This window comes from Xenopus tropicalis, chromosome 8 (assembly GCF_000004195.4).
Source record: "Xenopus tropicalis strain Nigerian chromosome 8, UCB_Xtro_10.0, whole genome shotgun sequence".
Taxonomy (NCBI): Eukaryota; Metazoa; Chordata; class Amphibia; order Anura; family Pipidae; genus Xenopus; species Xenopus tropicalis.
Window position 1 is genome coordinate 26,683,257 of NC_030684.2, and position 13,883 is coordinate 26,697,139.

The following is a 13,883-nucleotide window of genomic DNA, read 5'->3' on the forward strand; positions in this document are numbered from 1 at the left end:
TAAAGTTGCGCATGCGCAGAGTGTGTTCTTGTGTGCGTGTCATTGCCTCTCTTCTGCACATGCGCACAACTCATGCTGTCAGGCTGCGCATTTCCCGGCTGAAGAATGGCATCTCGTTCTATATCTGCAGCTTATCGCTTGCTTCTCTCACCCGTACCGCTCCGGTCAGGATTCAGACAAACGCAGCAGGTAGCCTTATAACAAAAAATGTTTTCGAGTTTGTGCTATTAACGCGATACATCTGATTGGCTGAAACGCTTGGCACTTGACAGCGTGGTTTGTGATTGAACCGGTCAGTCTGGGGGGGCGGAGCAAGGGACGCACTTGGGATTGTCATTAGTTGACTTTGGGGGCTCTCCCGATTTGTAAGATAAATTGAGCTGCCCATGGCAGGGAGAAGGTGCCCAAGGGGCAGTTATCATTGGTGGGGTTACAGCAGTAATGGACTCTTGCTGTTAAGAATGACTAAAATATTACAGTATTTTAGGGCCTAATAAACTTTGTTTATTAACATATATTGTTCATTAACTTATATTGAACTTGCTTATAGGTCAGTATTTTTGTGGCCCACTGGGAGCCCCCCAGGAGTTGCAGGTTTTCTTCTTCTGTAGTAATGCCCTGCCTGGGTGTATTTAACTCATTGTTATACGTTTTGTGCTGCCCAAGGTCAGACTGTAAGTAACCCCTGTGGGCCCCATTGCCCTGGGTGGGGGATTTGCAGGGGCTGCAGGCAGAGCTGGTAAGGTTGACAATGGGGTGACTCCCCTGGTGAACCCAAACACCTCAGTCTGACACTGTACCAACATTTGAGAAACAGAATTGTTAACCTGATGAGCTGCTGAATCTTGTATGGTGCTGTCTATGAAGATTCTCATTCATCCAGGTCATGATATACAGTATCTAGTAGAATTAAGTCTAAAACAACTGGACTTTTCTGAGTTTTTCTTGAAAACGTTTCACCACTCATCCGAGTGGCTTCTTCAGTTCAAATGACTGTCATTTGAACTGAATTGACCTACCAGTCATTTGAACTGAAGAAGCCACTCGGATGAGTGGTGAAACGTTTTCAAGAAAAACTCAGAAAAGTCCAGTTGTTTTAGACTTAATTCTACTAGATATTGTATGGTGCTGGCATTTAGGACACGCCCATATGCTGTAGCCACACCTCTAGATGTAATGGCAGCATCAAGGGGCACATTCATCAAAGTACGAATCCGAATCACGAAATCCGATTATTTCTGATGATTACAAAAGTCACGAAAATTCAGTTAGTTTGAATACGAAGATTTCATACTTCCGATCCGAAATCTTCGTATTGAAACAATCGTTTGCGAATGGCGATCCAATACCCGTATCCGAACGATCATAAACGCTGGAAAACCTTTCTGACTTTGGACCTTCAGTGCGTGATTTTGGAAGCCTCCCATAGGGCTCAATGGCACTCTGCAGCTCCAACCTGGCCCAAGGAAAGTCTCCCATAGGGCTCAATGGCACTCTGCAGCTCCAACCCGGCCCAAGGAAAGTCTCCCATAGGGCTCAATGGCACTCTGCAGTTCCAACCCAGCCCAAGGAAAGTCTCCCATAGGGCTCAATGGCACTCTGCAGCTCCAACCCGGCCCAAGGAAAGTCTCCCATAGGGCTCAATGGCACTCTGCAGCTCCAACCCGGCCCAAGGAAAGTCTCCCATAGGGCTCAATGGCACTCTGCAGCTCCAACCTGGTCCAAGGAATGTCTCCCATAGGGCTCAATGGCACTCTGCAGCTCCAACCCGGCCCAAGGAAAGTCTCCCATAGGGCTCAATGGCACTCTGCAGCTCCAACCCGGCCCAAGGAAAGTCTCCCATAGGGCTCAATGGCACTCTGCAGCTCCAACCTGGCCCAAGGAAAGTCTCCCATAGGGCTCAGTGGCACTCTGCAGCTCCAACCCGGCCCAAGGAAAGTCTCCCATAGGGCTCAGTGGCACTCTGCAGCTCCAACCCGGCCCAAGGAAAGTCTCCCATAGGGCTCAATGGCACTCTGCAGCTCCAACCCGGCCCAAGGAAAGTCTCCCATAGGGCTCAATGGCACTCTGCAGCTCCAACCTGGCCCAAGGAAAGTCTCCCATAGGGCTCAATGGCACTCTGCAGCTCCAACCTGGCCCAAGGAAAGTCTCCCGTAGGGCTCAGTAGCACTCTGCAGCTCCAACCCGGCCCAAGGAAAGTCTCCCATAGGGCTCAATGGCACTCTGCAGCTCCAACCTGGCCCAAGGAAAGTCTCCCATAGGGCTCAATGGCACTCTGCAGCTCCAACCCGGCCCAAGGAAAGTCTCCCATAGGGCTCAATGGCACTCTGCAGCTCCAACCCGGCCCAAGGAAAGTCTCCCATAGGGCTCAATGGCACTCTGCAGCTCCAACCTGGCCCAAGGAAAGTCATGATACCGAAGCTTGAATGAATCAGAAACTTTCATACTCGTTGCAACAAATACGATTTTGTCACACGAATAGTCGCAAAGTACGAAAAAGTTGTGCAAATTAACGAAAATAACGCAGAAAGTTGTAAACTTTAGAAAAAATACAATTTTTTTTGTATTCGGGCCTGTCGTAATTTGATGAATGTGCCCCCAAGTGTAATGAAACGCTGTGTACACCAGCATTTATTAACAAACACAGTGTGGGCCCCTAGCATATCATGAAATCCTTCACAATAAGTGCTCCTCAATAAATACAGGATGTAGTGTATTAGTGGCCCACAAAGCATTGGAACAGCACCCTGACCTATTCACAAATGTCATGTTTTGCCCAGGCACCCATAACTGGATCAGGCTGGCGTTCCTAATTTATATATAAACAAGTAGTCATGTGACACGTCTGTACTTGCGTTTTTCCAAACCTCTCTTAATAAAGGGTGGTGATATAGGAAAACAGTATTCCAAATTCCATCAGCCCCCTTGGCAATGAGTCAAGAGTCATGTCAATCCTGCAACATGATTATCACAGGGCCGACACCAGAATGACAGCAGATGTAAACGTCACAAAATCGCATTGTACACTCAAACATACACAAGCTCTTTTTTAAAATGTCTTCATATTGCCATTACGGTTTTCACGCTAATAATTATTTGGTGTGACTATTGGATCAGGTATTCTGACCAGTGTTATTTTATTTCACCAGTTTGAACAATTTTCTCAGATTTTTGTAAAATTGTTGCATTTTTAGCCCTGCATTGTTGTTTGTTCTCTGCATTATTGTTTGTTACATCATTTTTTAGAATGGCTTTGTGGCAGTTTGGAGTAGAAAGACATCTTAGCCAGTTTTGGATTAATCAGAAAGTGTATTTTACAAAAATATTTTCTTTTCAGGGATATTTGCACAGTTATTGGGTTGTACAACACGTAATATGTAGACTGTCGAAAGACATATTTACCCATTTTAGATTTGTCTAAATGTGTACTTTCCAAATAAGTATGGGTTTCCTGAGGACAAACTACTATTAGTGGAATTTTGTTTTCACAATTTTAAAATATTATAAACTGCAGATATAATGAATTGGTCATTTTGGAGAACTGTTTAAAAAACAAAACACAATGCTGAGAAAATAAAGGTGATTAAAAAAGTTGCTTGATGTTTCTCAGTTCAGTATTAAGCAGAGTAAATACCCAGCACCTTTCTTTTCTATGTAAATTGCAAAAGTGCTCAGAAGGGCTCAATAAATGTTCTGTCCTCATTATTTTTCAGGCCCTGTCTGCTGTGTGGATGCAGAATAGAGACTACTCAATAGTAAGTGGGGTTATTAAATGCATAAAACAACAGTTTATGGTGCTGTACTTTTTTTGTACCAAAATCCATTGTAAATGTTGTGTTTGTAACTGTAATATCGGCTGTGACAGCCATCATCTCCATTGCTGGCATAGAAGGGTATTCTGTACATAAGTTCTTTTGCAGGGGACACATTACCTGTTGAGAAGACTCTGCATGGTTAACATTTCTCCATTTGTAGCTTGCATTAAATGTGATTTGCCCCAGGACTTCTATCATGTTAATGTTTGTAGTAAAGTATTGCACTTTCCCCAACCAACCAGAAGACTCCAGAGAGTGTGGTGATGGAAAAGTGAATGGTTCCAAAAAAGTGATGAGCAGGTTGACCAAAAACCTGCTGGTTGGGCAGGTGTGGGCCAAGAAATTGAGCCCTAGTTGTGGCTTTGGCAGGTAGCAGGTCAGACTTCAAGCAGATCCCCTGTTTGGTGATGTAATAGTGCTGACCAGTTCCCTGTTGTCGCTGATCACACCCATATAGAAATAATCAGAGGGGAGTCTTTTCGGGTGCAGGTCATACAGTAGGAGAGGACTTTGGGCTGGGTTAAGTTCAAATTGGAAAGTAACAGTCAGGGTCGGGTTTAAGTAGAAAAAATTCTGACCTGCTTATCACTAATGCAAAGCCTTGGGCGATACTTGCTTTTGGCAAAAGTTCCCATGGGTCTGTTGATTTTGCCTCTTGTTGGCTCCATTTCTGCTGCAGTTTTTTGGGCAGTGCCCCTAAACCATGCCAGCTTTCAATCACTACTCTTTCAGTAACTATTGTAACACTGTTCTGCTCTCACCATTTCTTCTCAGAAAGTCTTTTCTTTCCTAACAGTCACCATCTCGGAGTGAGACCCTTGTTCCATAAATAAGAGCCTATCGTCTTCAGGCAAAGTATCATTGCGATGTTTGCATTGCCCCAGATATCCTGCACACCGACTATGGAAACCTTCCCTCATTAGGGAGCTTCTATGTCATCTTCCATCTTTAAAGTTTATTTGGGCAGGGTGTAGTGGGCATTAACTCTTATGGTTTAGACACTTGGAATTAGGTCAAACTAAATTTCCCTACAATTTCCTTTTCCACAAATGAGAGGGTAGGGGGTTTTCATTCATCTGTGCTGTTAGTTTCCTAGATAAATGGGAATCGTCCTATTCTATCATTAATATAACCCAGATTCATTGCAGAAAGGTGTACTAAATACACTAGCCTTCAAATCCTTGGCATCGGTGATGTAGAATAGAATGTACCATTCTAGGCTATCTTGGTCTATTGCAGTGCCAGTGACCTGCAGTGGGTACTCCATCCCTTGGTGTCTTATCACAGTCTCGCATATGTAAATTTGAAGTCTCATTTTGTCTTTTTTCTGTCTTTAACAGCAAACTTTCATAGTAAGTATTGCTATATGTATTTCACTGTGTTTTTGCCCAGTTATGGTTGGCATTACAGGGCTGGGCGGATTAAACCCACGCGTGCATTTGGCAATCCGGGTTTAATGACCACCTTTACCCCTGGGTACTGGATATGTTCTGGCTGTTCTAATGTCTCCTGTCCTTTTTTTTGGGGAGCATGGTTAATATGCATTGCTTGATTCCACAATCCTAAACCAGTGCCAGTGTTTGGATTATCAATGCACCAGCCTTACCTGTTACCCTTTAATGCGATATAAACTAATCCTTTCCCCAGATACTAAATATAATGAATATCTAATCATTCTTTTTAACCTTTGTGCACTCCCTCTCACCAATCAACTAATTTGTCTGTGGTAAAGTAGGAGTATCCCACAATCCTTGCCTGTTTAGACCAACCAGAACATATTTTCTTCCCCCTCCCTTCCCTTAAATCTAACCTATCCTATGTCTACTTACAGCCCCCACCAGCCAAGTATGGAGGAAGGCATACAGTAACCATGATCCCAGGGGACGGCATTGGGCCTGAGCTTATGCTACACGTGAAAGAAGTATTTAGGTATTTAATGCCTTTACTTCAGTATTCTAATTTTTAGCAGTTATTGGAAAGGTCTTCTAGACTGTTGACCAGGAAGTCTTAAACAACATTTTGGGGTTCTACTTACTTTAAACAGAGCTAATTCATGTTTTAATGTAGAGAGTAGAGTTGAGTCTATTTTAAATCCCAGCACAATACCCTAAGTAAGTGAGATATTTTTTACTGCCAAACAGGAATACTTCCCCTGTAATTTACGAAGGATTTTTTCCCCTTGTAGGCATTCCTGTGTGCCAATTGATTTTGAGGTGGTCAATGTGAATTCGACATCTAATGATGAAGATGACATTCAGAATGCCATAACAGCCATCCGTCGCAACAGGGTCGCGCTAAAAGGTACTTTGTGCCTCTTGCGACTACAAACCGCCATCTCTTTTCACTAAGATATATATCAGTATGATTGTGTGTTCTGACTCCTAGGTAACATTGAGACAAACCATAACATGCCGCCTTCTCATCGCTCACGAAATAATCTGCTCCGGTACGTCTTTGGCTTTGATGTATTGGGTGAACTGGACCCAAGTGGATCTGAAGATACCCTTTTATCATGTGTTTGTTTTTTCATAGTGTTTCTTGTATTATCTCCTGTTCTCAGCACAAGTCTGGACCTTTATGCCAATGTCATACACTGCCGCAGTGTCCCCGGGGTCCAGACCCGCCATAAGGACATCGATATTATGATAGTGAGAGAAAACACAGAAGGGGAATACAGCAGCCTGGAACATGAGGTCAGTCCATTACTGCCCTGACCAATTAAAGCCAACTTCTTCTTTGGATTACAGGCCTAGGGCAGATTTTCACATGCCTGTAAAATAGGTCCATTAAGGCCCCATCCCTTTAGGAATTAGCACCTGAATACCCATAGAGTGATAAAAATGTTTACTTTCACATTAAACCAGCGGTTTTCAGAATTTTTTACTTCAGGCCCCCGTGAAGGTCCAACCTCTGGTCAGGACCCTCTGTAACAGTGTTACTAATTTAGGAAGAACATTGGTGTAACTTAAGGTGGCCATACACGTAGCAATTCTGATCTTTCCCACCCTCCACTGACGTTCAGGGCTGAATCATCAGATATGGAGGTAGAAACAATAGAAATTCTACCTCCACCTGCTGATTCAGCCTTGAAAACCAAATGCAAATTGTCTCCAAATATCAATGTCTATGTCAAACTAAAAGTTAATTTAAAGGTAAACAACCCCCTTTCAATGATTCTAGACCTCCTTTGGCTTCTGTCCTACCATTGTGCACCCCTGTGCAACCCTGTGTAGGAATTCTATAACGTAGTCCATCAAGTTTGGCCTTGGAATAAATGGTTTGTGTTCTGCACAGAGTGTGTCCGGGGTAGTCGAGAGCCTCAAGATCATTACACGGGCAAATTCACTTCGCATCGCAGAATATGCATTTAAGTTGGCTCGCGAGGAAGGACGGAAGAAGATCACAGCAGTTCACAAGGCAAATATTATGTACGTGGTGGAGGCTCACACTCTGTAGGTAGAACAGCAGGGGAACGCTCCACACCGGCACTCATTTACTGATTTCTCCTGCAGGAAACTCGGGGATGGACTGTTCCTTGCATGCTGCAAGGAAGTAGCCTCAGGGTACCCAGATATCACCTTTGAGAGCATGATCGTTGACAACACCACAATGCAGGTACCCGAATCATTTCTCATCTCCCTATTGCTTTATGTAACAGAAATTGGATAGGTTTGAGCACCAGAACAACTATCTGTATTGGCAATTTTTTCATTATCAGTCAATTACATGGTAACATAGTAAGTTAGGTTGAAAAAAGACATACGTCCATTATGTTCAACCATAATGCCTATATATAACCTGCCTAACTACTAGTTGATCCAGAGGAAGGCAAAAAACCCCATCTCAAGCCTCTCTAATTTGCCACAGAGGGGAAAAAATTCCTTCCTGACTCCAAGATGGCAATCGGACCAGTCCCTGGATCAACTTGTACTAAGAGCTATCCCCCATACCCCTGTATTCCCTCACTTGTACTGAGAGCTATCTCCCATAACCCTGTATTCCCTCACTTGTACTGAGAGCTATCTCCCATAACCCTGTATTCCCTCACTTGTACTGAGAGCTATCTCCCATAACCCTGTATTCCCTCACTTGTACTGAGAGCTATCTCCCCTACCCCTGTATTCCCTCACTTGTACTGAGAGCTATCTCCCCTACCCCTGTATTCCCTCACTTGTACTGAGAGCTATCTCCCATAACCCTGTATTCCCTCACTTGTACTGAGAGCTATCCCCCATACCTCTGTATTCCCTCACTTGTACTAAGAGCTATCTCCCATACCCCTGTATTCCCTCACTTGTACTGAGAGCTATCTCCCATAACCCTGTATTCCCTCACTTGTACTGAGAGCTATCTCCCATACCCCTGTATTCCCTCACTTGCTAAGAATCCATCCAGCCCCTTCTTAAAGCTATATAATGTATCAGCCAGCACGATTCGGGGAGGGAATTCCACAACTTCACAGCTCTCACAGTAAAAAATCCTTTCCGAATATTTAAACGGAACCTCCCTTCTTCTAAACGGAGTGGGTGCCCTCGTGTCCGTTGGAAGGACCTACTGGTAAATAAAACATTAGAAAGGTTATTATATGATCCCCTTATATATTTATACATAGTTATCATGTAACCCCTTAAGCGCCTCTTCTCCAGCATAAACAGACCCAACTTGGCCAGTCTTTCTTCATAACTGAGACTTTCCATACCCTTTACCAGCTTAGTTGCCCTTCTCTGGACCCTCTCTAACTCAATAATGTCCCGTTTGAGCACTGGAGACCAAAACTGAACAGCATATTCTAGATGGGGCCTTACCAGCGCTCTGTAAAGGGGGAGAATAACCCCCTCCTCCTGTGAATCTATTCCCCTTTTAATACAGCTCAAAACCTTGTTTGCCCTTGCAGCTGCTGCCTGGCATTGCTTGCTACAGCCAAGTTTATTATCTACAAGGACTCCAAGGTCCTTCTCCATTATGGATTTGCCTAGTTCAGTCCCATTAAGGGTATACGGGGCTTGCATATTTTTACATCCCAGGTGCATGACCTTACATTTATCCACATTAAATCTCATCTGCCACTTAGCCGCCCAGATTGCCAGTTGGCCAAGATCCTGCTGCAGGGATGCCACATCCTGGATAGAATTGACTGGTCTGCAGAGTTTTGTATCATCTGCAAACACTGATACATTACTTATAATACCCTCCCCTAAATCATTTATGAACAAATTAAACAAAAGTGGACCCAGTACAGAACCCTGTGGGACCCCACTGAGAACCTTACTCCAAGTAGAGAATGTGCCATTAACAACCACCCTCTGTACCCGATCCTGTAGCCAGTTTTCTATCCATGTGCAAACGACTTCACTAAGACCAATAGACCTTAGTTTATAAAGCAGTCGTTTGTGGGGAACGGTATCAAATGCTTTGGCAAAATCCAAATAGATTATATCTACTGCATCCCCACTGTCCAGCTTCTTACTAACCTTATCATAAAAAGCAGTTAAATTGGTCTGACATGACCTGTCCTTCATAAAGCCATGCTGATTACTGCTCATAATGGCATTCTCCAGTACATCATTTTGTATGTGATCCCTTAACAAGCCTTCAAATAACTTGCCCACCACAGATGTCAAACTTACAGGCCTATAATTGCCCGGCTGAGATCTTGCTCCCTTTTTAAATATAGGAATGACATTCGCCTTCTTCCAATCCCTAGGTACCATACCTGATGAAAGCGAGTCTGAGAATTATGTAGTTAAAGTTAATTTATAAATGATTTCATGAAGCCACAGTGGTTCGCTATTTAGGGCCAGGATAGTACCAGGCTTCCTGGTTAGACTGAATGGGCAGGTAACTGTGGGGAGATTTCTTTGGTCAGAAAGAAGTGGGTTGTATTAAAGTGGTGGATCACCTTTCTGCAGAAATTGGGTTATGCTCCATGGATTGCAAATTGAACACCTGTAGAAAATACAGCAAGATTGCAGCTATAAAAACAAAACACATTTACACTGAGGGGCTTTGCAAGGTACCATAGGCCCATGTCTGGTTGGCATTTTATTTTCTGTGCATAATGGAGTAAACTGTAATTCTGAGCAGCTCAATAACCCTTTGCTGTCAGGCATATAGTTCCTATGTGCTGGCAGGCAAAGGTTCTGTCTGTGAGTTAACCTTTTCATCTCCTTTGAACACACTACCCAGTATGACACAGGGCACCTGATAGGTCAGGCAGTGGACACAAACATTTATTTCCACCATATTTACTGTCTCTTGTCCTAAAACCCAGTTAGGGTTTTGGTGATGGCCCTATAATTACTTACTATAAATACAATCCCTGTATTGCCATCTTTCTTTCCTCTCCCATATTGTACTATTTGCTTATAAACTGTGTCCAACTCTATTCAGTCACTCTATATAACCCTATATAAACAGGGGAATGAATGGTACTACTCTTTGATCAAGCCCTAGTGCACTAGAGCAGCTGTCACATATCTTAATGTCCTCGTACTTAAAGTATCTGTTTATTGAAAAGAGAAAGAACCATCTTTTCCAAGTGGGGTATTTGGCCTTTACATGTTACAAGGATGATGAATCTTAGACCTTGGGATGGACACAGTAATACAGTGTATTTGTTATAGTACAATCGGTTCCATTCTGCAAAATTTCCTGCTGTTTCTAATAGACCTCTCATTCTCATGCAGCTCGTGTCCAACCCACAGCAGTTTGACGTCATGGTGATGCCTAATCTGTATGGTAATATTGTAAACAACGTTTGCGCTGGTTTGGTTGGGGGTCCAGGACTCGTTCCAGGGGCAAATTATGGCAACGTCTATGCGGTCTTTGAAACTGTAAGTGGTGCCAGTGTTTGTTCTGTGTTTTGCGGGAAAAATCCAGCTTTTGAAAAGTATTTTTAATTTTTTTTTGCATGTGGGAACTGTTTGTGTGGTGTAGTGTTAGTGCCTTTCTACTTTTGGCAGTTTCCAAACCTGCACTGGCCATGTGTGAACTGACCAGCAGGTGGCGCCATTGATTCCATTTTACTGTATTAGCAGTGTAAAAATGGCTATTTTAAAAACTAGTAAAATGATGAATGTGCTAAAGAGAGAAGGTTATACATGAGTTACGGAAAAAGCTTTAGTCGTAGATCTTTTAGCCATGGAATGAATGGATTTGTAAACCATACACACTGGGGAATGTTGACTGAGCACTGCAAGGGACTCTTGTGATCACTTTTGTAAGTTGCTAAGTGCCTATTTCCTCCCTAACATTATTAATGTCTTCCCTCTTCAAAGGCAACAAGGAACACAGGCAAAAGCATTGCCAACAAGAACATAGCTAATCCCACTGCCATGCTCCTTGCCAGCTGTATGATGCTGGACCATCTCAAGTAAGTTCTTACCTCTCACCCTTCCTATTGGTCACCCTCAAGCTATTAATATGTTGTTTCTGCATCTCTTGGTGCCGTTGGCATTTGCAGTTCAACAAAGCTGGCGATCCCTTCCCCCTCCCGTTCTGTATTATTTAGGGATACAGACTCCTTGCCCATGTACACAGTCCTGAGGCATGCAGGCAGCATTGCATTTAAGGAGGAGCTGCTACATTCTGCTGCTATGGTGCAAAAGTGCATGACACGTGGCGGTTTGCACTTGTTAAATGAGCCATTTTATCATTTTAAGGGCAAAATTCTTGAACACCAAATAAGATATACTTTCCCTTCATGTACCATTCTTTTCTTGTAAAGGACACCTAAGCATGTCATGGTTCCAAGGCTCCCTGCAAAAGGCTCCCTGCAAAAAAATGGCAGATTTGGCACTGTTTATTCTTAGTGATGCCAGTATAAGTACTTCATGTCTGTAGCTTCCTGTGTTGCAAAATCTGGCTGTAAGATGAACTTTTCCTTTTAACTCTTAGGGGCTGATTTACTTACCCACGAACGGGTCGAATGGAGTCCGATTGCGTTTTTTTCGTAATGATCGGTACTTTGCGATTTTTTCGTATGTTTTGCGATTTTTTTCGGATTCTTTACGAATTTTTCGGATCCAATACGATTTTTGCGTAAAAACGCGAGTTTTCCTATCCATTACGAAAGTTGCGTAAAAAGTTGCGCATTTTGCGTAGCGTTAAAACTTACGCGAAAAGTTGCGCATTTTTCGCGTAAGTTTTAACGCTACGCAAAATGCGCAACTTTTTACGCAACTTTCGTAATGGATACGAAAAACTCGCGTTTTTACGCAAAAATCGTATTGGATCCGAAAAATTCGTACAGAATCCGAAAAAATCGCAAAACATACGAAAAAGTCGCAAAATATTCGTTTTCAAGTCGGAACTTTTCCAATTCGGGTCGGATTCATGGGTTAGTAAATCAGCCCCTTAGTGTCACGGCTGTCACTTAACACTTACATTGCTAACCTTTTGTTCCTTTGCCCTACCAGGTTGCATAGCTATGCTGCCTCCATTCGCAAAGCTATTCTGGGCAGTATGAATGAACACCGGGTAAGTGGCACCTCCTTATCTGAGTGTGTGCTGATAGAAACAGAGCAGTCATTATAGACATGGGGGGGGGGGGGGGGGGGGGGGGGTGTCTTTTCTGCTTCCCGCCCACCCTGTCCTGGCTCAGTTCATTCCAGGATCATGTTGGTGTAGCAGAAAGCATTATTTTCTTGAACAGAGAATTCAATTAAATATTTACTTGGTTGCAAATTCTCTGGATAACCGTGCCCTGCGTGGAATCAGTAGTAGTGGGCATGTTAAATGTGCAACTGTTTGCTGTCAAGGAGCACAACTCCCAGCATTAATTTCACTCTTACAAAATGTGGTACCTCAGTGGTAGGCAGTTTTGCAACACACCATAGTGTATACTGTTGAAATGGCATCCTCTTTCTGTATATCTGCATGAGTGGGAGCTGCCACATTGTTTAATGATGCCATTTTAAAACTGGGCCCCACAGGAAAAATCATTTTAGGGCCCCCATAAGTCTTGGGAATAAAATATTTTTTATGAAACAGTTATACTTCCCAGGCTCCCCAGCAGCTGCAGTGTCTGCCTCATTTATAGTCAGGAGAAATTAAAAGTCAACATTTGTGTAGGGGAGTAGGCTTAAAAAGTGTTTGTAGCGACTGTGTGGGTTGTGTCTAATGTATGCATGGGCTCCAGTGTTTGTGTCATGGATGTGACGATAGTCTGGGGATAATGGGGGGGATGCCTTTCCCCTTAATGTGCATCAAATGATGCAGGGTGCTGTAGTACAACAGGTGCTACTGAGGCACAAGTTGATTGTTTTGACATCCCAGATTTTGATATTCCTTGCAGATGCACACAGCAGACATTGGAGGCCAGGGTACCACCTCAGAAGTGGTGCAGTCCATCTGCAGGCAGATTATTGTAAAGAATGGCAGGGCTGTCACTGTCTGAGAGGTGAGTTGGCCACCAGGGGGCGCAGTTCTGCTAAGAAGTCTCAGTACCAGACAGGCTTTTACCTTGCCATTTCCCTTTTTCCCCTTCAGGATATGGGTGCCATGGGCTGGGCAGAACAATACAATGGAAGCCACCCATGCAGAAGAAACTGAGCATGCATACTCTGGGGTTGGAATGGAGGGAGATCTGTTCTCCTGGTGTCGCACTGTTATCTTTCAGCTTGTGTGTAGTGACACACTGATTTAGTTTTTGTCATTTAATGCACTTTCCATCTCAGCCTGTGGCAGTTCTTATTGTGTGCTTATGCCTCACCAACACTCTGTGTGTACCCGTTGTGTATTATGTGCCCACTGCTGGATCTGTACCTGGAGAACATGCAGTGCTGGTGAAGACCAAAGACACATTAGAAAATGGATGGTATAAGAGAGTATATACTATAATGTAAGAAAGGATGTTGAGCCCAGATGCACTGATGATGTTGTTATAAGAATAAGCTTATTTTCCAAACTATTCATGAATAAATATCTTGTTACACAGTCACACATTTTCTTTTCTTTTTTTTGTGTTTGATTTTATTCTTCACCTCTTGTATCTATCTTCCAACTTCACTAACCCTCCCACCAAGACAAATCCTTGAAGAGAAGGACCTGAGGGTTTGTGTGCAAAAT

At 43.3% G+C, this 13,883-nt stretch overlaps 1 protein-coding gene across 2 annotated transcripts; it reads left to right on the forward strand.

Annotated features, from left to right (window-relative positions):
- Positions 1-26: 26 nt before the first annotated feature.
- On the forward strand, positions 27-13,755 carry idh3g (isocitrate dehydrogenase (NAD(+)) 3 gamma). 2 transcript variants are annotated; one of them, NM_001030426.1, is made up of 14 exons: positions 67-189; positions 3,714-3,755; positions 5,156-5,167; positions 5,647-5,744; positions 6,001-6,116; positions 6,201-6,261; positions 6,376-6,508; positions 7,110-7,243; positions 7,328-7,430; positions 10,502-10,648; positions 11,093-11,187; positions 12,233-12,293; positions 13,111-13,215; positions 13,305-13,755. In NM_001030426.1, exons 1-13 carry the CDS (start codon positions 106-108, stop codon positions 13,210-13,212), a joined length of 1,188 nt encoding a protein of 395 aa, NP_001025597.1. In that variant the 5' UTR covers positions 67-105; the 3' UTR covers positions 13,213-13,215; positions 13,305-13,755. The 2 variants fall into 2 exon arrangements, with proteins under 2 accessions (XP_031746350.1, NP_001025597.1); XM_031890490.1 differs by lacking the exon at positions 5,156-5,167 and having other exon boundaries at positions 27-189.
- The last annotated feature ends 128 nt before the right edge of the window (positions 13,756-13,883 follow it).

What these genes read in the sequence shown, in the direction of transcription:
- idh3g (NM_001030426.1), top strand. Translation starts at nt 106, where the DNA reads ATGGCATCTCGTTCTATATCTGCAGCTTATCGCTTGCTTCTCTCACCC. An exon ending in CACGTGAAAGAAGTATTTAG is followed by an intron (nt 5,745 to 6,000) that starts GTATTTAATGCC and finishes TTCCCCTTGTAG; the next exon opens with GCATTCCTGTGTGCCAATTG. An exon ending in ACAGCAGCCTGGAACATGAG is followed by an intron (nt 6,509 to 7,109) that starts GTCAGTCCATTA and finishes TGTTCTGCACAG; the next exon opens with AGTGTGTCCGGGGTAGTCGA.